The 26,502-nt window shown below is 39.8% G+C and overlaps 1 protein-coding gene and 1 long non-coding RNA gene across 10 annotated transcripts; one reads left to right on the top strand and one right to left on the bottom strand.

The window, feature by feature from the left end:
• Positions 1-1,530: 1,530 nt before the first annotated feature.
• PDCD4 (programmed cell death 4) lies at positions 1,531-21,930 on the bottom strand. Of its 9 annotated transcripts, none has more exons than XM_028730297.2 (14): positions 17,240-17,392; positions 15,488-15,585; positions 14,081-14,246; positions 12,269-12,370; positions 10,996-11,295; positions 10,394-10,488; positions 9,640-9,756; positions 7,439-7,660; positions 6,672-6,769; positions 5,754-5,868; positions 4,922-5,029; positions 4,142-4,252; positions 3,134-3,273; positions 1,531-2,204 (listed from the first exon to the last, which is right to left on the bottom strand). In XM_028730297.2, exons 4-14 carry the CDS (start codon positions 12,309-12,311, stop codon positions 2,144-2,146), a joined length of 1,410 nt encoding a protein of 469 aa, XP_028586130.2. In that variant the 5' UTR covers positions 12,312-12,370; positions 14,081-14,246; positions 15,488-15,585; positions 17,240-17,392; the 3' UTR covers positions 1,531-2,143. The 9 variants fall into 9 exon arrangements, with proteins under 9 accessions (XP_028586130.2, XP_028586129.2, XP_028586127.2 ...); XM_028730296.2 differs by lacking the exon at positions 17,240-17,392 and adding an exon at positions 17,132-17,146; XM_028730294.2 differs by lacking the exons at positions 15,488-15,585; positions 17,240-17,392 and adding an exon at positions 21,774-21,930.
• Positions 17,405-24,806, top strand: LOC144328002 (uncharacterized). Its single transcript, XR_013393201.1, has 3 exons — positions 17,405-17,488; positions 18,935-19,056; positions 23,493-24,806. It is a non-coding gene; the product is annotated as an uncharacterized LOC144328002 (long non-coding RNA).
• The last annotated feature ends 1,696 nt before the right edge of the window (positions 24,807-26,502 follow it).

Here is a 26,502-nt window from a genome sequence, read left to right as displayed (position 1 = left end):
CACATAAACAGGATAGTGGTTGTAGATTCTTACAAATTTTCCCAATTGTACTGCTCTCTTTTAAAATATATTCAAGTATGTAGTCATTTAAATCCAGGTAATCTTTTAAAAAATGGCATTCAGAATCCTGCTCCAGGATTTCTGTATTGTTTTTCATATCATAGGTCAACTTAGCAGCCTTACATACGTTACTGAACCTTTAACTCAGCATGGGGAACCTTTTTGGCCCAGCAGGTCAGATCATTCACCTCTGCAGGACAACTCTTGACAGGTGGCAGCTAATTTGCCTGTTACCCAATATCATAATGATGCTGGATGATTGCCATGAGGGTTGCCACACCCACCAGCCCATTCATTGTGCAACACTTGGGAACCACAATGCAAGTGGCTTTGCCAGCCCTATGCTCAGCAAATTGCAGTGTATTGGGCTGACAAAGCTGCTTTCTACAGAGATCAGCTGAGCAATTGGGTTTCCAAAGGTTTAGGTTTAGAAAGGTTGACATTTCTTGGTTGACATTAATAAAACTTGTTTCTATACTATTAAATATACCAATATGCTAAAGAGTACTATTTTGTGTTGTCTTGAATTATTCATTTGTACTGTCACTCTTGCATTGATAAGATGAGCAATGAAACAATGAAAACATTCAGTACACACCCTTCTGTATGTAGACATGTCTAGGCTCATGAGAATTTAAGGTGTTAAAAAAAATCCATTCTATCTAATTCATACACATGCAGAGATTACTTTTAGAAGGTAAAGTACTGGTACCATAACTTTAGGCTGTAGGTTCCTTGGACTCAGGACTGGCAAAGGTCGTGCAGAGACAGGCTGGCTCCTGTTATTCCATTTCCTGGCAGAGAACCATGCTGCTGGGTGTGGGGTTGCCTCTGAATTCTGCTTTATATGTCTAATAGCTTTTCATGTAAGAAGGAAACATGCTCTGCATGCATTCTAACTGAGCCAGTCAGTACCAGCTGTGGCTGGATACAGACAAAATATTCCCAATCTTCTACTAACACATATGCAAATTCCTTCTACACTTCTCTTTTTTTACAGCTAATCTTCCATCAACTTTGTCTGCATTGATTCTTACATTAAGGCTTTTAACCATGGCTGCAAACTAGTTTGAAGCTTATTACAGGCTAGCATTAACATTGGTGCAAACATTTCAATGTACCATAATTAGCTAAGAGTGGGAGCATGTCTGCTAATAGCACACCCCTATTAACCATGCATAAAAGAATCAGCAATTTTATGTTAGCGGTGGCCTCTTTTTCTTGCCATGCAAACCCATTTCTGTGCATGGCAAGCTTTTAGGATGAATCAGTTAAATTATTCCAGGATTAGTTCATTGTAGAGTAATGTTGCTGGCATACAATAAAATAAACTAAAGTGCACTTTAAGCAGATAACACAAAGGGCCACAGGTAGAGCTCCTCTAGGAGTAGATTAGGAGATGAACCATAGATATAGTTAAGAGTAAACGATTATGTACTTCTAGAATTGTTTAAGAAAACATGACAAAAATCTGCTTCACAAAAGTTTATTTTGAATACATTCTATCAGAACTGTTCGTTTTTCCAGTATTGTAGAAAAAATAGATGTTCCAGCCACCGTTTGCTGAATTAATTTAAGAGCAAATCAATTGTTCCCCTGGAAAAAGATGAATACATCTTATGATCAAACTAAATTCTTAGATTCTTTAAAACAAAGGAAAAAACTTTTTTCTCCCAGCAGCAGCCAAAATAGGGTTCCAGCAGCTTAATGACCCATTCTATAAAGCTTTGTATAAACCAGTGATTTCACTATAAAAGCACTGTCATTAAAGGAGTGGCAGGCAGGCATCAATGCAAAACAGGGAATGATTAGGTCAAACATATGGCACTTCCAAAATAGTATCTTATTTTAGCAAACCTCCACAGAAAGGTTGTTACTTGTTCTGTCCCAACTATAGCTCCAGAGAAAAGAAAACTGAAGAATTTCCCTTGTGAACACAAGTTTATAAAACCGTCAGAAGGTATTTGTTCCCCAAAACAAGTGCATCTCTTAAAAAATAAATGAACTGTGCTAAGCAACTCTTACTATAGAATATATACATATATATTCCCTTAAACATCTACAGCTGCAAGAGTTTGTTCATTCAGTAGCTTTCAGCTTTCAGGCGGCCTCCATCTCCTTCACTTACAAAGCGCTTCCTTCCCCTAAAATTAAATATACAATTAGCTTTCAATATATCCCTTAAACTTGGCCATATGAAGAGGAGGGCAGAAAGTTAATTTGCAATAAAAAATTGTAAATCACCCTCAAAGCAGTGTGGTTAGTTATATGTATGCAAATTATAGACACTTGCATTTGCTCTGTTCTATTCGAACTCTGATGGGGGCAAGGGAGGAAAGTTTGGAGCATTAAAGTGCAAGACCCAAAGCCAGGAATCTACAAAGGAGAACCGTACTCTGACATTTAAGAATAGATTGAGATTCCAGAATCGGCTCAGTTAATATCCTAGTTTTGGCGAGGGTTATGCTTCAAAATCATTTATTCTGCAGGAATCTAAGAATTCTTCAACAGGGTTATAATAAGTTACGAAAATTTATAAATAAATAAATAAATAATAACCAGTTTCCTCTGACCCCAATCATCCTAGCAGAAGTGGAAAGAAATTAAAAGCAGCTACAGCACAGAAGAAGATTGGCAATATCTGAGAAAGCACAATGTAGCAACAGGAAGACACAAGTGAAATATCCATATAGTCTTACTCTCTTATATTTATATGCTGTTTTTCTTCAGTTGTAGAACCCAGTGTGGCAAACATGTAGTTCCCAGGTGGTCACCCATTCAGGAACTGACTAGAACCACACCTAATTCACTTCAACAAGGTGATTGGCCTCTTGGGCCTTCAAACCACATGCTCAGATTTAGAATGGAAGTTTGGATCAGAGATTCCAAGCTATTCTACCCCTTTAGCCAGCACCAGTCCTAAGACAGCCTGTACTACCATGCAAGAAAAAAAATAATAAGTTGCCAATCTGACTTGATTAAATTCTGTTGACAAACTAGCTAGGTTTTGCACCCCTTGGACTTAATTTGCTGCACAGCTACCTCTCTGACACAGTGATCCTTAAGTATGTACCTGGAAGGACAGAGGTCTCTCATTGGTTTGGAAATTATTCCTGCTCTAAAGCATTCCTCTACAAACCGCTCAAGCACAGAGTATGAATGTGGCACATCAAGATTGATGTCCGGGATTTCACGGTAAATTCGTTCATAGCCCTGCAACATCAAAATTAGAATAAAATTCATTATCTCAGGAATTTTCAGCATGAATTAAGTAAACTTTAAGTAAAATGTTTCTATCTAAATGGGTATGTTACCTTTAACTTTCACTTAAATATATATAATTATATATCTTTTATATCTGTTGCCAGACTTCATACTAATTTAGTCCCCAATATCTACAGTTAAAATATTAGCAGTGGCAGACCTACATTTTTGGGGCCCTGGAGCTTAAACTGTGATGGGGGCCCTTACGCAACCAACAATGAAGTCTGGGTAACCACTGTTGCCTTCTTCAATTGGGTTGTTCCGTGACAATTCATCACCATCATCATAACTATTACATCTCACATTTTGAATAAAATTGCTGTACTGGATTATCTCACATGTCTAAGTCACTGGTGTGAATAAAAAAATTCCTATGCCTTATAGTTTTAAGTTATGGGAGATGAAAATTAGGGAAATGTTATATACATGCATGATGCATCATAGAATGATTTGAGTTGTGTGACTCAAATTCGGTCTACAAAACCCAAAAATTTAAAGCAATGTTGACTAAAGTGTCTTCTAGTAGATCTGCCCCTGAATATTAGGTGGCAGGTGACAATAGAGCCACCATTACTAAACTTAACAGACTACCAATCTGACTTTGTACAAGACAGATTTCTACATTCTTCCTAGATTTTCTTTTTAAAAATATCGTTGAAAACCCTCAAATTCTGTAACGAAGTCAGAATTTGTGTTCCCTGATCTAATTCTAGGGCTGTTCATTTAATGTTAATAAGCAAAAATAAATGCAACCCAATCTTCTCAGCTATAAGGATATTTAACAGGAAATGTTTGGAAATCTGTTAGGCACACTTACTCTTTTCATTTGGTCCATAGTAATGACAGCAGACTTCCAGAGGGATTTCAACAAATTAAGCATCATTTGAAAGTTTGTTTCTCCAGTTGATTCCAAAACCATCACAACTGCCTAAAATGTAAAATCAAATGAACTGAATGTTCAGGTAGAAATGGTGGGAAAGTACATATTTTAAGCAAGTAACAAACATAACTATACTGCAGAGGGAAAAGGATATTATGGAAAGCACAAAAACAAGCTTGAGAAGAGAAAATCTCTCATAATCAATAGTGTGAAAGGCATCTAGAGATTTCAAGGAATTTGATACTATGCATTCCTATACTTTGCTGTTCAGGTCCATTTTTGGTAATCCCACAAAGTGTAATAGAGAACATGCTTTTGAAGCCAGTAAAAAGTATAAAAGGAAGCCAAAGGTGATATGAAAACATTCTCTTTTGAAATGAACAATAATATGCAGTATTGATATTCCCTTCATTGAAAATGAAGTAAGAGGTAGTCAATGAATTACTTAAGAAGGAACTTCAGTCTTTTTATTTACCAGGCATTTTATTAGGGAAATAAACTAGTATAAAAAGTACAGGTTATGCAGGCTACTGTAGGAAGCATCTTTCTCAGCTTACAAGCAAGTGTAAAATAGTACCACCAAAGAGAAACTCTCAATAAAGCTCCTTCAACATAAAAATCATTATGCTTGTTAAAGTTTGTAACTTCAGAACTAAACTTACAATGACAGTTATAATACTATGTTGTAAAAAAAAAAAAGTTTCAATCCTGCCTTACTTCATATACAAGTTCATGGTGAAAATGTGGTACTTCTAACTCCTGGAGACAACGTTCTGCTTCAGAAACATCTCCTGAAAGAAGGTATTCTTTCAACAGCATATCAATCTAGTAGATTAAAAATACAAAAATGTATACGACCAGATGTTAAAAAGCTTACAATTCTGAAATCTACAATGTATTTCAATTTCTAAGTTAAATGTTTACTGATGAGCACCCTCTATGGCACAGTGGTCAATGCTTTTTTGATAAATACAAAAAATATATGAATTCATTATATAATGCAGGCAAGATCCCAAAAGATAAATTATGTATTAATTATTGTAAATGAGATATAAATGAAATGGATATGAAATATTGTTCAGTACATATGTAATCATGAATGAATAATCATGAATTTAATAATATATAATGCATTAGTAAACTACTCTAGAGGGAAAAACAAAGAGGCAGCAGTTGCTTTGTCCAGTAGTTTACCCTACGTCTCTTCCTACTTGCTCTCTCACTTTTGTGGAAGAACAGAGGATACCACTCCGTGGGGCCACTCAGATAGCATGCAAGAAGAATACCCAGTGGTAGCAGAAAACCACCGAAAGACAGCCTGTGAGCAAGTTGAGAAGACGTGGCAAAAGCACTGGGCAAGAGTTGCTCCCACCTCTGCCTTGCTTGCTTTAGATGGTGCAGCAAGAAACATTAGGCCTGCTTTGAGGTGCAGGAGGAGAGTGGGAAGACCAAAAACATGTTGTCAAGGGGCCCCTTGTAACACTGAACCAGCCCTGTTAACTGGATATAAAAGTTAACCACTAATGAACAGCTGAACTTAATTACCTACCTCTTTAACAAGATGTTTTACAGACTGCTGCCCACCTCCTGATCCCCACACATTGTCAATGCGTTTTCCACCTTTGGTCATACTCAGCAATACATTAGCTCGATCCAGAGCAGCCCTGTGAAGAGAAAGGAGAGTTGCAAATAAAAGCAAACATATTTAAGAATCTTTACATTCACCATTAAGCCTTTAAACTACACTGTAGAAATCTGCATTAACAATGAGATGCAAGATTTATACACCAAGACTGCTATTGTAACAAAGTGACCTAATATTTATGGGGTCCGGTAACTTGTGTTCAGCATTAACTTAGGTCAAAAAGCTGTAGCTTGTTCACTACAAATCATCAATCCAATTCAAATTATTTTTCAAAGTTTTACACAGTGAATATAACAGTCACATTAGTTTATTTCCCAAAATAATCCTGCAGCAGGGAACTATTATTAGCTACTATTTAAGATATGATACATGTTTCTTGATTGAAAGGACACTACCTGCATGATGCTTCCTTGGTAAATTTTCTTTAAAAATATAGTCCATGACATAGAGTTTCTTCTATCTAAGGCTCTAGCACCTCAATATTCTAACACTTTTAGAACTGATGCCCTATACATCCAAACTTAGCAGCTGCTGATTATTCCTTAAATTTCCATTATTTGTCTAAAGCTTTTCTCTGAATTCTGTACTTTTAGCCATTCACTGCCTTTAGGTATTAAATATTCTACAAGCTATGCAATGGAAGGAGGCAGCAGAAACATTATATCTTCATAACTTTTCAAGAAAGAGTATAAACCCCAATATTTGATGTTTTTATTTCTTAAAAAATAATAGGTAAGTCTTCTTTAAGCTGGCAAATACAAAATTTTTACTGGATTATCACCTTTAATTGCGAACCCCAGCTATGAAGGGCAATGCACTTACCGAGCCTGGACACAGTCCACAGTGCCTTTGTAACCATCTATGTAACTATTGCAAAGAATCCCATCTCCGACTGCTCTTGCAATAAATTGACCCACCAACTGCCATGAAAAAGAAATATGTCTTGCAGATTAAATTTGAGATAGACAGGGTTTCTTTGATCAGTCACAATGTCACACGAAGCAGTAGTACACCCCCAAAATGGGAGAAGGAAGCCATACCCAAGCACCCCTGCTGTTTCCCTTTCGGGCTGGTTCAAGCAGCAGTACAGGCAGTGCTGCTACCTCAGCTGCCTACATTTCTTAATTTTACATAAACAGATGAGCCACTTACATGCAGCTACAAATGTAATAAATAAGAATATATTGGCTCAATACATAAAAGATAATACAATACATTGGGTGGTAGCAGGGAAGACAAGGAGTTCTAGGACACAGAAAGTTAAGGTACATTGTGCTGTGATGGAATTTGCATATAAATTCTAATGATTTAGCCATTAGGGGTATCAAAACTTTAGATAAAGATTTTATTGTGTACCTTTATGCCATAAAAGTACTTTAATAAATGTGAGCAACAGATGTTACCACAGAAACAAATTATAATTAATAATAGGCAAGGCTTTTTTCAACCAGAACTCATAGCAACTCAGTTCCGTCACCTCTCAGGTGGGTGCCATTGCCATTATAAGAGAACAAGGGAGACGTTCATGGTGAGTTCTGGCACCTCTTTTTCTAGAAAAATAGCACTGATAATAGGTATTTTAAACAAACCTGTGGTGCTCTGGGAGTGTCCAATACCAATTCCGGCATCTCTCTGAGAAGCCTATCAAATGATTTTTCAACGTCTTGTTTGCCAACTACTGTCCCACACAGGTCAGCAAGAAGTTTAGATGTCATTTCTCTGTGACTGGCCTTTCCCTCCAGAGCCAATGATACAGCCAACACTGGTACACTGTATTTCATTTCACCAAGATTGAGGTCTTTCAGCATCTCCTAAATATGTGGAAAGTAAAATAAGCAGTCATTTTATTTAAGTTCAAGTGCACATGAGTTTTATAGTAGAGATGAGAGAAAAAAAACAAGCAAGGAAGAATGTCTCTCTTATGGAACCAGTATAGTAAGAGAAATTCTCTAACTAACGTGTTTGCAAGTTAAGTAAACAACTTTGACATAAGGGACAATTTTCCAATTACCGTATGTCAGAGGAGACCCACTGAAATCAATGGATGAAAGTTACTTAAATCAATTGAGTTCAATGGAACTACTGTGAATATGACTTATTTGGGAATCGCAATTTTAATTCTTACTATATTTTTGTGGAAGTAGCAGGAGAGAGGAGTTCAATCTAAATATATGGATTTTAAAGAAAGGTACCATTTCTACCTATAAAATCTACCAGTCTTTACCATGAGTGTCAACTTTCTTAGGGTTTTAGTCTTGTTTTAAATACACTGGCTTGCTTTTGTGTTTTTAACTGTTTTTATCCGATGCGTAAGGTGCCTTGAGACTGTTGTTTAGAAGGCAATTAATGAACCAGTGATAATAACTAAAAATTATTACTAGATGCCATCAAACTAATCTGCAACCAACAGACCCACATTTCATAATCTAATAAAAGTCTGTGATTATGCCACTAATTATTATAAAAGATGGAAATTGTAAAAGTAACATTATTATTATTATTATTATTATTATTATTATTATTATTTATTTGTACCCCGCCCATCTGGCCGGGCTTCCCCAGCCACTCTGGGCGGCTTCCAAAAGAAATATTAAAATACTCTAATACATCAAACATTAAAAGCTTCCCTGAACAGGGCTGCCTTCAGATGTCTTCTAAAAGTCTGGTAGTTGTTGTTCTCTTTGACATCTGGTGGGAGGGCGTTCCACAGGGAGGGCGCCACTACAGAGAAGGCCCTCTACCTGGTTCCCTGTAACTTGGCGTCTCTTAGTGAGGGAAGCACCAGAAGGCCCTCAGCGCTGGACCTCAGTGTCCGGGTAGAACGATGGGGGTGGAGACGCTCCTTCAGGTATACAGGACCGAGGCCGTTTAGGGCTTTAAAGGTCAGCACCAATACTTTGAATTGTGCTCGGAAACGTACTGGGAGCCAATGTAGGTCTTTTAAGACCGGTGTTATGTGGTCTCGGTGGCCGCTCCCAGTCACCAGTCTAGCTGCCGCGTTCTGGATTAGTTGTAGTTTCCGGGTCACCTTCAAAGGTAGCCCCATGTAGAGCGCATTGCAGTAGTCCAAGCGGGAGATAACCAGAGCACGCACCACTCTGGCGAGGCAGTCTGCAGGCAGATAGGGTCTCAGCCTGCGTACCAGATGGAGCTGGTAAACAGCTGCCCTGGACACAGATTTGACCTGTGCCTCCATGGACAGCTGCGAGTCCAAAATGACTCCCAGGCTGCGCACCTGGTCCTTCAGGGGCACAGTTACCCCATTCAGGAACAGGGAATCCCCCGCACCCACCCGCCTCCTGTCCCCCAAGAACTTCTGTCTTGTCAGGATTCAACCTCAATCTGTTAGCCGCCATCCAACCTCCAACCACCTCCAGGCACTCACACAGGACCTTCACCGCCTTCACTGGTTCTGATTTGAAAGAGAGGTAGAGCTGGGTATCATCCGCATACTGATGAACACCCAGCCCAAACCCCCTGATGATATCTCCCAGCGGCTGCATATAGATGTTGAAAAGCATGGGGGAGAGGACAGAACCCTGAGGCACCCCACAAGTGAGAGCCCAGGGGTCTGAACACTCATCCCCCCCCCACCACTTTCTGAACACGGCCCAGGAGAAAGGAGCGGAACCACTGTATGACAGTGCCCCCAGCTCCCAGCCCCTCAAGACGGTCCAGAAGGATTTTATGGTTGATGGTTAAGGACCTAAGTACCCCACTCTTGAAAGAACTATTTTAAATCTCATTAATCACTGCTTGTAATTTCCAAAATATAAGACATGAGACATACCGCAACTTCATTAGTATCCCCATGTTCAAAATATTCCTGGATTATTGGAGTTAGCGTTTTCTCAAATGCTCTTTCTTCCAAAGGTGGAACTACTGTTTCATAGACACAGTTATCCTGCTTTAAACAAAAATGCAACAAATTTAATAAAACAAAATTTATATTAGGGAGGCTCAGAACAATTCAGTTTTAGAACATAGTTCCCCATAAATTTTCACAGGCTTTCCATTCATAATCCCTTTAATACTGTCAGTCAGGCTTCTATGAGTAATGGCTTTGTTCTCTTCAGTTGCTGCCATCAGTTTCAACTACTCTATAACACCAAGAAGGAAGAGGTAAGCTGTTGAACTAATCCAAAAATGGAGAAATGCAGCTATAGCTGAAGATTGATATGAAAAACAGCTCACAGTGTGTTCTTCAGCCATACTTCAATTCCACCTTCACAATTTATCTGTCAGGTGAGCAGAATAGCACAGCAAATGCTGCTTCAAACCCCTATGTTTTTCTCCTTCCCGGTCACTGATTCTACCACTGGGCCACTGCTGTTTTCTCCTCCTCTAGGAGCTGTTAACTAAGCACAGAATTAAATGTCTGTGGCTAAATAGAGTTGAGATGGACTTTATGCCCAATTTCTGTTTTTATCAAGACTAGAAAGAGTCAGTGAAAAACACAGACTACTTACATCATCAGTTTTTGATGAAATAACTGTTCAGGGGTGGGGCACTCATCAGATGAGGAAACTAACCATTTTCCTTACCTGAGCATCATCATAGTTGGGATCTTTAATGTCTACTTCCTCCAAATCATACACTTGCCCAGGTGTTCCCCAAACACCTTTGCCTCCTGATCCACCTGAAAAAAAGTTTAACAGCAAAGATGAGAACCAGACTACAAGTCAGTGTTATTTTTTGTCTTATTACTGCACTCTAACCTTTCATAGAAATCTAGTTTTCAAATTCACATGAAAGGCTCACAGAAGCCGAACAGCAAAGCTGACACTGTTCACTATCTTCCTAATATGAACAAGACAGGAGGCAATCATTTTTAATCAGGCTAAATAGAACAGCATAAGCTATCTGCAGCAGTCATTATCAAGTCTCCAAGTATTTGTGTTTGTTTTATTTAATTAACAATGTTCATATTAAAATTATGAACCTTAAAATTTCAGAGTTCTAAATTAGAAAATATTATACATGCAGATATAAACTATGCAGATCTCTACTGTGTCTATATTCTTGTTGCTATCAAATTAATGTAAAACAAAACATTTAGGAATAAGTACAAAATGAAGATCAATCTAAACCTAGATAAACTCTCAATAGGTTATTTCTGTTTGCTGTGAATTCAAAACACACCAACCTTTCTTGGGTAGACCCCTTCCCTTTCCTGAACGAGATCGCCTATCCAGATGCTTTCCCTTTGGACTTGTTGGTACTATGACTCCATTCTTCAGTGCTTCCCCATTATCACTCACTGAATCTCCTCTTCCAGAGTCTCTAGAAGAGTTTTTTCTCAGTCTCCTCTTTGCTCTGGCATTGATCTTAGCTTCATTAATAGACGTTGCAGCGTTCCAGTTACCATTGATTTCAGGTTTTATTTCCTCAGTTCCACCATTTTCTTCATCACCGGAAAATGGAGTATCACTCAGATTATCCAGTTCTCAAAAACAGAAAGGTACAGGAAGGTTTAGCTATTGGCAAGTAATTTTAAAATCACACAAATTTCCAACATGGTAAAAGTTCCAACGCCATTCTAAGCATCATGCAAAAAAAATAAAATAAAAAAAAAGTTTTTAACAATCCTTGACAGATTTAGTTCTTGCAGCTCTCCTGCAAAAGTGACAAACTAATTATTGGGTGAGAACAGGAAGAAATGTTTCAGGGGCATTTGGTGGAGGAGGAAGAATCAGTTGACAAAAGCCAACATGGTATTATAGTCACAGTGGGATATATCGCAACAAAATTGTAGTTTACCTATTGCAAATTATATTCATGAAGTGTTTGTTTAATGATGTGGCTGAAGTACAGCCCCACTTTTATATTTGTAAGCCACATTCATATGTATAACAGTGGACAGCTTATGACATATCTTTTTCATCAAGCCTACAGGTGTCTGTGTCTTAATTGTATTTTTGTGTTTCTTGTGCTTGCAGTGCTATACAGATGCGAGATTTATACAAAAGCTTTGATTTTTAAATTGTTTTGTTTATTCACTTGATTTGAACAATTACTATACAAATATGGAAAGGTGGAATATATATTTTTAATAAAGACATTAGAATTTTTTGGGGGGCCTTGATTATTGTACAGTAGTTACTTTACACAGGAATATGTATTTTCCAAAAGTAAAAAAAATCAAGGGGATTTTTGAAAATAATAAGCGACAAAGACCTAGTTCAACTTCTTATAACAATTCAACATGCAAATCCAAGAGCATATGGAATGGGATACTGTAAAATTAGAACAACAAAGTCATTAACAAACCCAGTAGCATATCTCAGAGCTTAAATAAGTACAGGTATTAGGAACAATTTTCTCAATTTAAAAAACTTTGTTTAGTTATGTGTTCCATTCTATAATGGAAATGTGTTTCAAGCATCAAAGACCGCAAATGAATTGGGCTGATTCCTTACCTGTCAAGTTGATGTTGTATGTCTGCTCATTTCCTATTTCCATAGCTGTTTTACAGTAACTGAACCAAACGCAAAAAATTGTTTAATACTGTTGTTTCAGACCTAAACACAAAAATAGAACCTTTTAGTGCAATTAGAACTATAGAAACTGTAGCTGTACAGTGTACTTTCTTTGATAAAATTGTAACACACAATATTTTGTAAACATTAACCCTTATGCAAATTTTCTATTATTTTTATTATTGAAACTGAATCAGCCAAGTTATTCTCTTGTTCCAAAGACTTCTCTTAAGCTTAGGATTTGTAAATTCCTACAAGCAGAAGTTTGGCAGGAATCATCCCTCCCTTCTATCAGACATTTTTTGGAAAACTATACTATTTAGATGGGCCTTTGTAATATGAATTTTCTTTTTTAACCCACTCAGTATTTGTTTTTATGCATATTTTTGTTGATTTTATTCTCATACCTATACTGCCTTGAAATGCTTTTATAGACTATAAATACATAATAAAAATTTTTTTTTACTTCATTTATCCGAACAACCCATAATCATTATTTCCACTTTGCAGTGGAACAACAGAAAGTTGCTTGTTTGCCATCCAAGTTCAGGACTGAGGTATAAATTTAATTAAGACTAGCATTTTTATTTATTTATCTAGTGAGTGTGTGAGTGTTTGCATCTATGTATCTATGTACCTATGTACATCAACAAAATAGAAATTATTTAGGCTGCAAGTCTTACTACCATGTTTTAATATTTATATAGCACCAGTTCTGCTTAGGTATTTTGTAGAGATAGCACCTGTTTTTTGGTAATTGTTCCATTGTTTTATCAGTCCTGTCAAAATACCATGCAGATTTATTTATTTTTAAATGATATTTATTAAAGGTTTAACAGTTACAGAAAAAAGAAAAAAAAGACAATAAAAAGTTACAATACTTCAAAAATAAAAAACACAATTACAACAAAACAATAGAAAAAAACAAAAACATTTAAAAACAAAACAAAAAACATTTTAAAACACATCCAGTATTTCCATATCTTTATCTTTCATTTACTTGTTTCATCGACCTCCTCACACCTCCCTTTTTTGTATTCTAATTCAAATAGCTATTTCAGCAAATCCTTTCCATCTTTCTGTTTTTGTTCTATAATTTATCTTAACACAATTTGACCTTAAATTTTACACTTTCACCCATTAACAATCCATTTTTACTTAGTTCTTTATAACCTTTCTGCTAAAACCATGTAACTTCATTCCAGCATCCTTCTAGCATTCATTAATTTTACAATGTTTCTGTAAATATATTTTAAATTTTTTCCAATCTTCTTCCACCGACTCTTCTCCCTATACCATGCAGATCAAACAATGAAAAAGATACTTTATTTGTATTTATTCTTTCACTCTAAGAACAGATCACCACCTTCTGGGAATTCCTGTTGCTCTCTGTTCACCTCCAACCTGCAGCTCATCCAGTGTTTTACCCCATGGTAGTACTCTCAAATAAGTTGGCATCATCCAAATCTAATCACATTTGTTTTAGATAGCATAGCTACAACACTTCCACTAGAGGGAAAGCATGCAGATAATCCTAACAGATCTTATATCTTGTATCACAATTTTTACCTGTGTAGCTTTCATTAAACATCCAGCAGTCTCATTTGTGTTCCCAGGCAGTTTCTGCCCCAAGTTTTTTTTTCCTCCTTCCCCCACCTTTTATCTAGCAAACACTATGCATTGTTGAGTGGTGAGATTATGACATCAGGTCTTTCACATCATACCTCATAGCAAAGAGTTTTTCAACATTACCTTAGCCAATCATTCAGAAGTTTGCAACGTTCTGAAGCACTTTCCTTTCGATAGAAGAGTTTCCTCAGATCTCTCAAAAGGCAGAAGATTGGAGAGTTGATTTATTAGCTTGTAAGGTTAATTTCAGTCCTCTTGGTAGAGTATTCCATTACATGCATCAACTCTCCTTCAAATCCAAAGGAAAAGCACAATGTTTATATAGAAAAATGTACGATAATTTAACATTGGAATTATGTATCTTCAGTATCTTGCAGATATGCAAATGTACAACTCTTTATGAAATTAAAATAATTTCTAAGTGACAGCATGGGTAGGGAGTGGCAAGCAAACCAAAACTCTCCCCACACATCTCTTAGGACAGCAGAGGGAGGCAATGCTGAATCCTTGGGGGTATCCTTGTTCTAGATAGTAACCCACTAGTTCAAAACCACAGAATTAACTTCTAGTTTAACAGCATAACCACACACAAATGTTGTAAAAGTACTACATACCAACGCCATGAGATGTGGTGCTGCAGCATAAACAAATTAACTCTAACACAAGGGTAAATGGGATGCGTAGGACAGGAACAAAACAAAATTCATTAAGAAGAAAACTCTTCTCACTTCTGTTACATGTCTGGAAACTACTGGCCTGGAAATCCACAAGTCGTCAGACTGCACAAATACAGGTCTGCCACATACTGCAAGCCATGCTTGCTAAACCATCCTGGTTTTGTGGCAACTGTGAGTCTGAGGCTACAAGAATAGCAAAATTAATGAAGCATCTGATGAGACATAGTTCACGATTGCTATTGCACATACACTCCAGCTGGCAATGAACCGTCTCTAAAAGTACAGAATTTTTTGAAGGCCTGAAGTCTATAATATGGAAAACCTGCCTCCTGCAGATGACTGCCTGTGTTCAACTTGTTTGACAAACACTTTAAAAATAAGAAAGGGAAGTGGTTGTATGGTTAGTTGATCTTTTTAAAGTTTTCAAATAACATCTGTTGCTAGACCTTTAAATGGTAAAGGAAACTGTGGTTTAGGAGGCATTTCATTTTTGATCTTACAGCACTTAGAATGTTGTAGTTTCTCTATGGTGTTTCTGAACAGCAGGCAACACACTTTAATCATTATTCTCAACAACAAAAACAGTCCTGTAGCTCTAGAGTACTGAAAGGGTATGTGGTAGCAGACTCCTCACCCAATCAGTTTGTTTATCCTGAATGCCAAATTAAATTAATCCAGATTACCAAATAATATAAACATAATCCAAATTAAGTAAAGAGGGTCAATATGGTCGTGAAAACTATTTTGTTAATCATTAAATGCTTTATTGAGGATGTTTCCATGTGAAGAAACTGGCCTGGTTCAGATGTAATGGGGAAATGGTTTTCCACTACAATATTAAATTGCATCATACCTCAGGTTTATGTACTTTCTCCTCCCTGAAGGAACTTCAGTGTAAAACTAGTCACAGTTCCCTGACATCCAAATTTAAGGAGCTATGGTTTCTTTACCCTATAGTTAGTAACAACAAACCAGAAAAACATGGTTTCAAATCATAGCTTGTTCTCTCACTTTAACTTTAAACAGACCACAGACAGGGAATAGTGGTAAGTTTAAATTCAAAGGCAAAATCTTTCTGTCTCCTTTTCTGGATGAGAGAATGAAGTGTGGTGGGCCTCAAGCTTGCTATAATTCATTTTCAAAACAGGAAGCTATGGTTTGCTGTTATGTCTGAATCACACCATTGTATCCTGAAAAGCAACTTTAAGTTGTTTACAGGGGCTTCATTTATTTGAACTTCATTAAACTTGTACACATCAAGGACTAATCATTCCAATAAAATAGAATAGACACTCATAACATTGTTATACTTTTTGTGGTCACTCAAATTGTAAGTAGACTAAGGTATGCTGAAGCCTTAAATTCAAATGCCAAAGCTTGACTAATGAACCCTAATAAAAGTGTCTTTAGATAATGCTGACAAAGTGGCATAGTAAACAACTACAAAGTGAGGTAATGCTCTCATTCTTCAGAAGACAATTTTGGCAATGAAATATTGTGGATTCTGTAATATTAAACTTCCAAGTCCAGTGAGCCCCTTATTATTGCATTTCACAGAAGGGGATATTCCGATGCTTAACCAGATTCTAAAGGATAAGCATTTAGCAGCAAAAGTAAACATAATGGGGTATCTTTTTGAGAAATAAAGAGAACTTTAACAGTCTCTGTACTGATATCCAGTTGTCCCAAGAACAAGTTGGGGAAAATCAGTGCACATAAACTGATATAATCCAGTGGAGGGAGTGTTGTACAAAAATTAGTGCAACTTCATCCTGACCCCAAAAGCATTAAAATGCAGGATCAACCATCTAGCCTGCTGAGATGCAAGCTGGCAGGTAAGTGAAGCGGCATTTGATGCATAAGGCAGGACAATGGTGGTTTTCAAACATCAATTAACCATTTCAACATTGATTTGCCTGCCACAAACCCCTTGTGTGCAGCAGAGAGTTCTGGGGCAAGTTACAAGGTGCACATTCAATGACTTAGGTCTACGCTGGTTTTCACTTTTGCTCCACAAAGAGCACAGCCGCTAGCCCCCCCCCCCCAGCAGTTACACATTAGGAGGTGAGGCCAGCAGTGGAAGGCAAACTGCCTTTTGCGTGGAAACCAACTGCCACCCTTGAAATCAACACCCGGCCTCAAAAAAAATAATTTTAAAAAATGCTTTCAAAGAGCAGCAGGATTTTCCTGAGCACGGTCTTCGCATCACGGAGAAAGCCCTTCCTGAGGGAAAGAATATACTCCTGAGATAAAACGATGGGAGGCCCAACAAATGATACGGCCTGTACTCAGCATAACAGCTCTCCCCTCCCTTTTAATACACGGGAAGCGGCACCAGGCCAAGCCAGGCTGTTCGTCCATCTAGCCCAGCGCTGTCTACGGAGAGCGTTATCGGTCGTGTGAGGCCAGTTCATGAGCTAAGGTGGGGCAGGGCGGCCAATACACCGGCCAAATGGGCCCCCTTCCTCCTCCTCCTGAGGAGTCGGCAGACACGTACGTCCCTCTCCGCTCGGCGTCGCGAAAGGCGGGAGGGCACAGCCCTAACGGGACACCCCCCATTCCCGTGCTCACGTTTCTGGGGCCGTGGCGGGGGTGGGGACATTACCGTAGGCGGCGGCCCCGGAGCTGCGCCACACGGTGTTTGTTTTTGTTCTGCCCAGCAACACGGCCACGAGCGGCCGATCCTGATTGGCTCAGCCTCGCCCTGGGGCCCGCGACAGCCAATGGAAAAAGGGACTCCGAGAGGGCGGTACAGGGGAGCGTTCAAAACAAAAAACCAGTTGGAAAACAAATGAGTTATGAGTGTCAAAATGGAGGGGACGGGAAAGGGCGTGCGACGTGACGCGACGAGTGGGTGAGACCATCGAAAATCCAGGTGGGGGGGGAGAGTATCTTTAGCCAAGGGGCGACAGAGGAAACCATGGAGCTGCCTCACTGTAAGCCTGGATATTTGCCCACTCAACATTTTCTGCATGGGGCTGATAAAAAGGTGTAGCGGAAGGCTCTCGCTTCTTTGGCTCCCAGTCATGTATCAAATAAAACTCGTTCTTCCCAGAGGCTATCACGTTATAGAGAAGCGCACAGCCTAGAGATCTGCTTATTAACATTTTATCCTCCTTGAACTTCCATATGTTTACTTCCAAGGAAGTCCCATTATTGGGGCTTACAGGTAAAGGTGCAAATGGTTATGCTTAAAGTTGGAGGAGCTCAGCCTTTCACACCTACCACATGAGAAGAAATTAGGGAGGTGGCACTTACCGGTACCCAGTAAAGAGCTGCTATGATGAGAAAGAATGCAATTGCTGCATTTTTTAAAAAAGCATTTGTGTCAGCTCCATGACAGCCTGAAAAAGGTTGTCAACCCTATACCACACATTTCAAAACACTTTTAGGCTGCACTGCTCACTAACTAGGAAGTAATTTTCATTGCACTTAATGAGAGATACTTTACTCCTGAGTGAGGGTGGTGTAAAGGTTAGAGTATTAAACTAGGTCCTGGGAGACCAGGGTTCCAATCCTTACTCAGCTGGGTTAGGTCAGTCACTGTTTTTCATTCTAACCTATCTCACAGGTTTGCTGTGCGAGGAACTTAGAGAAAAAATGGGATACAAATGTAATAATAAATACTGTTAAAAATGCACAGGATTGTGCAGTTAGTAAAATCAAGTGAACTTGTTCTATCAAGGAACACAGGGCATTGCCTTAGATGTGTCTCAAGCTGTCAAGGTCATTCTGTATTTGGCCCTTTGTTATCTTCATGCTATTGTCTGATGTCTGAAACAAGAACCTTTTGCCTCTTTTTCCTCTCCTTGCTGTTCCTGCCCCAAGCAAATCATGAAGGCCCTTTGATGTTTGAAGTTTACTAAGCCAGCACAAGGCTGTGGTTGGGAAGATGCCTGTTCTTGAAGTTTCGAACAACTGATTCACAACTGCAGTCTTCAGAGTCAGTACTAAGAAATGAAACTGATCCTACAAAATCCTATTTATGTTAAGCTTGCATAAAAAATGCAAAGGTCACAAAATTGCAAGTAAACGAGTTAAATCCTATGCAGTCAGAGTCTCTGAAATGGCTGGCTTAAGCGGTTTGAAGATTGATATGTGCACACAGCTTATGATTAACCAACCTCCACCCTCTCAAAAAGACCTTTTCTTGACCTTACAGACAGCTTAATTTATTTTCTTAAAGTATACTCAGAGCCTCCCTATTAATTACATACTGTGCATAACACTGAATGCTGTACAGCCGTACTTAATTAGAAGGCTTAATGCTAATGTTGTTATGAAATATTATTACTCTTAGATATTCATTGCAAGACAAGCTGATATACATCACTGATTCTCCCAGGATGCCACATCCCAGAGCTCTTTTAGGGACAAGATTATATATGGTGTAGTCCCATTCTGTGACTGCATTTCTCCTCTGTAAGTAAATGTATCAATCTGTCTATAGATGCACCCCCTTGAGTACAGGGCAGTTTAAATGTAAGGTTCTGAACTGTAATAGCACAAGCTTCAACATAAACTTATTTAAGTAGTTAAGAGCTATACAAGAATTAAAAGGCTAGTCTTGTTACTACCGGTTCTTAACGCAAGTCAGTAATTGTTCGTATGTCAACATGCAACGTATACCTAACCTGTAATGTAAACATCTGGGAATCTGCTTAAGTACATGAGTAACATATTTACTGTGTTTATGCAGATTCCCAGATGTAGTTTGGAAAGAGGTAATGACGCCACTCTAATGGCTTAATTATAAATGCACACCGACAACAGTTTGAGATCCACAAGTCACTTCCTGATTTGTCTTTGAAATGTTTTGAAGCACAAGCACCCAAGTTGTAACCTATAAGCTTTCAAGAACTAAGCACTGCTAGGTTTTACCTCGCAGGCCTCTTTTGCCTTTCGAGCTATATGACAGGCAGAAATTTACCATGTGAACATTTACCTAGCAAGCAGATTCACCGATGCCAGAATTTGCTTCCGCCAGGCAGAATCTCTACAAATCAAAAGTTGGTATCCTTCCTAACAACAAACAGAATATCATCCCACTGCCTCTTCACATCCAGCCATTCCCTGGAATCATTTAAGCACACGAATCCTCTAGCTATAGAAAATAATTGCTACATGGCATATGTTGAACCACTGGTGCTGAGCTTTTTAAAACTGTGCTAGCATTATTATTTTTTTAAATGAGATTGCACTAAAATACACTGCCCTGCCTCTGCTGCACCCTCCTGTTTTTATCCAGGGGTATTGCAGAATCCATTACCCATACCACAGGTTGGAACTATATCCTAAAAGCAGAAGAAGAGCCTTTCTGGGTCAGCCTTTCTGGGTCCACAAGCAGGACACGAACACGGTCTCAGGTGATTCACTGAAACTGGTATTCACTGGCCTACCACCTACAATAATAGCCACTGGTAGCCTTATCCTCCAAGTCCGTGGCCATCACTAGATTCTGTGGCAGTGAGCAATCAGAAAGGGGGAAAATGCTGCAAAATGATAGTTTCTATTGATGCACAAATTTGTATCACTCATTAAAGTCTCACCATTAAGAAAAATTAGGAGGCAAGAATATTGCTGTCATGATCCAGGAGAAGAATATTTTCAAATACCTGTCTCCACATTGCCCTAAACACTCCACTGCCTTAGTTCCCACAAGGTGTCCTTTGAAGCGTTGCATAAAACTCTGTAAAGAGTCTAAATTGTAATTTAGTAGCTGAGCAATTATGAGAGGCTGAAACCTGGCTTATTGTTTCTCAAAGAATCACAAAACCATGCTGTCTGAAAGAACCAAAGCTACTCTGTAGTCAGTTTCCTTCTTCAAATCCAAAGCCATCTAACCACAGTGACCCAAGCATAAATAAAGGATATCTTAGAAATATCGCACTCCAACTAGGCAAATAGCACTGCACCACATGACTCCAGCAAACCAAATGCCAAGCCACGTGTTGCAGGAAAAGCAAAACACCATCAAAGTCGCTAGCCAATCAGACCTGGGGAAAACATTCCTTCCCAATCAGGCAATGAAGATAAGCGAAACCTATTGGCAAGTCTCTGGAAGAGAGGTTGCACTGGCCAATTGCAACTGTGCTACGCAGCGTCCCACCTCCAAGTTAGGGAGTTTACTGGTTCTCTCGACTTACCTGCAGATTATGCCATCTAAATCCCAATGTCGTCGCCACGCACTTCACAATGCCACTAGCCCCTAACTGAAGCACTGAAAATGAATCCGAAGGCACCCTGCATAAGTTTATCGAAGCCTCCATTAAACTAGGTGGGAAGTCTAGAATGCATCTAAACAAGCCCAAGTAGTAGCCAGAACAGATCACAAAAGCAGCGACCTTCAAAAAAACCGAATAAAAGACCACTGACATATAATAGCAGCACTTCATTTTCCCCACCACAATCCTACTTAAAGCAACTGGGCGCATCTGCAGCAAGGCGCACACCATTCCACTGCACGCTTACCTAGGCGCATGCCCCCTTGGACGCCATTGGGCTAATTTCCGAAATGACTTGCTACAGGACCCAGGTGAAAAGCCCCGCTGACAACACCTTCGATTCTATGCACTTTGTACGAAAGGGGCTTCCTTCCGAGGAAAGATGCAAAGGTTCGGGTTACATGCCGCCCACAGATTGCAGTCTTATGCCCATTTTCTCGCTTGCAAAATCTATAAACACAATGGAATTTATGTCCCAGAACTGCACAGGATCGGAAAAAAGTGCAGTCTAAGGAAACACACCCTTGTCTGGAGCAAAAGTTCATTGCATACAGTGGAACTTATTTTCGAAAAGGCATGCATAAAATCGGGGTGCAGTATGACGAAACACTAACACACAAAAAAAAAGCCAGCAATCATAAAATTGTTATTTCCCTTTCCCAACCGTTATAGCCAAAATGCATTATCAATTGGCTTTTTTTAAAAAATGGAACCGAACTCGATTGCCGAGAAGCCGTTTAGGAACAGCTCCTTTTGCTCAGATAGGGGAATTTCCGCTCACATTTTTGCACCGAGCTCGCACGCCGCTTGCTTTGCATGTCTGGGTTTCTTTTCAGCAGCAAATGACAACGAGAGGCAAAGACCTAGCAGCCTAAACCAACAGCTACTTAACGAATGAAAATGTGAGAAAGTCACCCTTTTCCTCCTCTTGCTTTTACCCAGAAGCTGTTGATCATAAAACTCTGGCCCACAAACTCTCACTCTCTCGCCTAGTTTTCTCCTCGGCAGGTCAGCACCAGATTTCTCCACTCGCGACTGTTTTCAAACAGCCTTTACTTCCCCCCACGTTTAAGGTGGCGGGGTAGTCCCTCCTACGGAGCGCAAGGAGGAAAGCTATTGGACGAGGTTGCCCGCACAATTGGAATAGTGGGCCTTCCCACCCGAGAAGGGCGGGTGTTTGTGAGACTTGTTTTCCGGGGTTCTCCGAAGCTCCTTTAACAGCCATTTTTCACTGGCGCAGATGATTTTGCTTAGAGGCGTTCCGTCGATTTCCGGCCTGTTGGCAACGCTAGTTTGCTTTTGAGATTCCTTTAACGCTGCAGTCCTTTACATGCCGATTCAGTCCAACGTCAGAATTTATCAGTTGCAAATCTTCCAAAGAGAGTTAACATGCCAATGGATCAGCTTCGTTACTTTCTAAATTTTTTTGATTGCATTGCAGTTATAATCTCACAAAACATTTTTACAGTGGTGGGAGGGCATACCCTAATCTTTGAATATTCCCCTAATATTCTGCTGCGTGCAAAAGTAATGACTTCGACAGTACATTTATTGGGAAGGAAATCTCCCGCGAGCCTTGCTGGGTAGTGATTAGACAGCCACGATTGCCTTGCAAACCTTGGTCTTGAACCTACTTGCAGCTCGATCTTGATCATATTTGCACATAAGCAAGTGCCGCTCATTTCAATGAAAAGCTTCCCTGAATGCTAAGGAGTGCGACATTTAAGCTGAAAAATGGAGGAACTGCACGCATACCCGAAAGCGACGAGTGGGCGTGCCTGGGTGGTTACGGAAGAAACAGGAACATGCGGGCTTCCCAAAAGGATGGAAGGGGGAAACGGAAATTTGACTTACTAAGGCTTTCTGCGTGTAGATGCTGCAGGAAAACGTTCCTGCTGAGGACCACGCCTCCTACTGGAAGGTTTTTGCCTTCTTTCCAGTAGGAGGAGTCAATCCTCTATATAAACAAGGGATGAATCCACCGTCACTTGAAAATCGCTAAGGTTAGTGGCAGACAATTTAAGGATGTTTCTGCCTCTTGTTTAGCAAATGTAATGCACAGCGCTAGATGCTACATGTGAAATTTCAATACATTTAAAAATCAATAGGAATATCTATGTGAAAAATGCAACTAATGGATTTCTAGCTCAATGGATGTTCTTTGCACACATGCCAGAGACCACTTGACTGAAGCTCAAGGGTCACTGGTGTCTGTGGACCACAGTTTGCGAACTCTGCAGGGTGGCAATTCAGAAACCAGTGTCCCACCCTGTATTATGGAATAGTATCTGATTATGGGCATTATGGGTCATGTGGGGTGGGAGCAAAGTAGCTGGTGAGCTGCCTGTAGTGACATTTACACTATGAAAAGCAGAATTTGTGAATGGTGGTCGTGTACGCTAACCCAAGAAGATTCCCACATTAAAAGGCAGATGTGATTCTACGGTGTGTAAATCAACAGAGCTGAATAATATATCCCAAGTTTTCAGCCAGGTGATACTCTTTAAAATATATGCTGAATATAAGAGAAGGAAGAGGGGCCCAGGGTGTTTTGCAATATTTTGATAACAGAGCCAGACATGTCTTCTGGGATCACAAGTAATTTGTTTTTCTGTCCATTCTTGCCGCAACAAGACATGCACTTTGGAAGCACTCCACTTACCAAGAGCAGTGCAAGAGAAAGTGCACCATGATCTGATTGAGCCAGAATGAATTCTCCACGGAGAGAAACAAACAACGCTGAACAGACTTTGCTTCAGCATGAAGGAGTCACATGCCTGGTTTCCCAGCTACACCCACAAGTTTGTACTATTGGAGGCTATTATTATTTTTACTGCTGCTGCTGCTATTACTACATACTAACAGAAATCTCAGTTACCAGAGTGTGGTTGCATAAGTAACCAAGACATCAGCACCCAGATACAAGGAGGCAGCACTGGTATGCGCAGGATAACCCAGTGGTTCACAGAAGCTACTCCCCCCCCCAAAAAAAAATCCTTTAGGGGAGGGAAAAACCTAAAAGAGGAGACCAAAAACTGGGTATATTTAGAAGGCATGGAATGCTGACTGGCTGCGGAGAGGGGATGAGGAACCAGGAATGGGGAAGGGAATAGCTTTAACACTTAACAGTGAGTGCGCCACGCTGCGCCATTTTGTTGTACAGGTCCCACTTGTTATCATAATATTTAACATTTGCATAGTGCTTTCAAATATTCAGAGTGCTCCTCGTGCATTATCTAGTTATAATCCTTACAACAACCCTGCAAGGTGAAGTGAGGATTATTTCCACCCCACAGAGCAGATGGGGGACAGTGGCTGAGAGAAAACAGCTTGCCTAAGGCTACGTGGCCAACTAATGGCAAAGCTGTGGCCTCAACACTCCAACACTGACACCCTGATCCAGCTCTGGAGACCATCTCAGCTGCGAGTCCTGGAAGACCTGCTCCCTGTCTTGCTAGGCTTTTCCTACCTGGCCTGGGAGGGCAGGACCCTGACTGACTCCAAAAGTTGAGACTACTGAACAGATGCTAGGGCTGGGATATGGTTTAGGAAGTTTTGTTGGGTTTGTGTGTGTGTGTGTTGCTGTTATTGATACTATTTTTTTTGTATATTTTAGATCTTATGATGATTGATGTGGAAATTGTTTCAATTTGGTTGTATACTTTGTATTTATTGTTTATGGCTATTTTTGTTATGATTGTAATTATCTTTCTCATAAGCTGCCTTGAGCATGGAAAAGAGGCATACAAATAAAATGATGCATGAATTCAGTGCTTTTTTTTCTGGGGGTACTCAAGGGTGCGCAGTACTGACACCTTTTTCTGGAAGAAAAGCACTGGTTAGAAGTGTGGCACTTACTGTAACAACTTCATGGTGAGTACCAACACCATTTTTTCTAGAAGAAAAGCACTGCATGGATATATTATGTGCCACTAGTAGTTGCCTGTGGTGCATGGGGTGGTGCATCACAGTGCTGTCTGGATTTGGGGCACTTAAATATGGCAACCCTAACTGCAAGTCACTGCAAGGCCAGGGGTCAGCAAACTTTTTCAGCAGGGGACCAGCCCACTGTCCCTCAGACCTTGGGGGGGGGGGGCGGCGGACTATATTTTGAAAAAAAATAATGAACGAATTCCTATGCCCCACAAATAACCCAGAGATGCATTTTAAATAAAAGCATACATTCTACTCATGTAAAAACACGGATTCCCAGACCTGTCAGTGGGCCGGATTTAAAAGGCGATTGGGCCGGATCCGGCCCCTGGGCCTTAGTTTGCCTACCCATGCTTTAGGCACTTAACAGGTTCCCCGAGTGCTGGAACTGTAATTAGTGTCCTAGAAGCTGCCTTATAGCAGAGCTGTATCCCGTCTTAGGTGCTGTTGCGTCTCTGATTGCACAGTCACATAGCAACCTTTTATTGAGTGCTGCGCCTATGGATCTATATAACATACCGGTACTTATCATGACCGAGTCGTTCTGGAGATAAGTGTGCAAAACATGTATGTGAAAGTTTGCAGCTGTGCAGAGCATGGTCATTTGGGCGTTTACTTTCTCCCTCAGTAATTAATTGCAGAGCAATGGGTTTGCAAACAGTAACCAGTATTCATCAATCAGTCTTGGGATTTCAGTTATCAGTAAGAGAGTCTCAGTAGATTTGGGTGGGAAAACAACAGTTGTCTAGAGTTTCTAAGCATGTGATCTTCAAGGGCTCTGTTAGTTAGCTAAAACTGCTAACAATGGTGAAGATAGGACTAATACTTCATGCCTACTGATGATAAAGCCTTTGAACTTTATATTATGAAGTTTTTCTTTCTATGATTCAAGAATATCGGATGGTGCATGCCCTAGGCAGAATAATGGTCTTTTGGGAGAGTGTGCAAGCTTTGAAGTTCATAGCATTTTTCTGCAGGATGTGGATGCTCATGGTGGCCAAAATGACCTAACTTTCCATCTTCTGAGATGGACAGTTGTGTGGCTGAATTGTGTTTTTTTTTCTTCTTAAATGACACCCAAACCAGTGTTTGGGTTTGGCAGCCCACAAGAAGGCTTAGCAATAAGTTTATTCATATCACCTTATCTTTTTGTCTGGCTTGCACATTGGCCACAAGAAGGGCCTTATGAGATGACAGGATGACATTTGCAGCTGACATTTGAGATAAGGATTTAAGATAAGATTGTTATCCCAGTCCCCTCGCTGAAGAGTCCTTGTTTGCTGATGTGCCTTTTCCCATTTCTTCAGCCTCAACTAAAGAGTTAAGTTTCTTAGAAGGAAATCCGGATCCCTCTGTTTAGAAAAGATGTAATGTAATCAACAGAGGCTGCATATGATCCCGCATCCAAGCCAAGTGAAATCACCTGACTGATTCCAGTGCCACCTTTGCCAACTGTAATAAGCTTTCTTTGTTTTTTTAACTGGGAAGTGGTGCTAAAGTGTGATCAGCAGTTCAATATTGTCAACAAGTTCTAGGCAGAAGCAAGAGGAAGAAAAGAGTTATTTTTTTTAAAAAAAATCTAAGTAGCCAGTAGCTGAACGCTCTTGTATTTCTACAGGCGAACGCATGACATGACCCCCCCCCCATCATAGAACTGTAGTGTTGGATGGGATCCAAAGGGTCATCTTGTCCAACCCCCAGCAATGCAGAA

The sequence above is a fragment of the Podarcis muralis genome, chromosome 6 (assembly GCF_964188315.1).
Source record: "Podarcis muralis chromosome 6, rPodMur119.hap1.1, whole genome shotgun sequence".
Taxonomy (NCBI): Eukaryota; Metazoa; Chordata; class Lepidosauria; order Squamata; family Lacertidae; genus Podarcis; species Podarcis muralis.
The sequence above is the reverse complement of the archived record's forward strand: the minus strand, read 5'-3'. Positions and strand labels throughout refer to the sequence as shown.

Coding starts and splice junctions, on each gene's coding strand:
- PDCD4 (XM_028730294.2), bottom strand. CDS start 12,311: ATGGAAATAGGAAATGAGCAGACATACAACATCAACTTGACAG. Junction 5,030..5,753: donor TAAAACATCTTGTTAAAGAG/GTAGGTAATTAA, acceptor TTAATCTACTAG/ATTGATATGCTGTTGAAAGA. Junction 4,253..4,921: donor ACCATGAACTTGTATATGAA/GTAAGGCAGGAT, acceptor TTTACATTTTAG/GCAGTTGTGATGGTTTTGGA.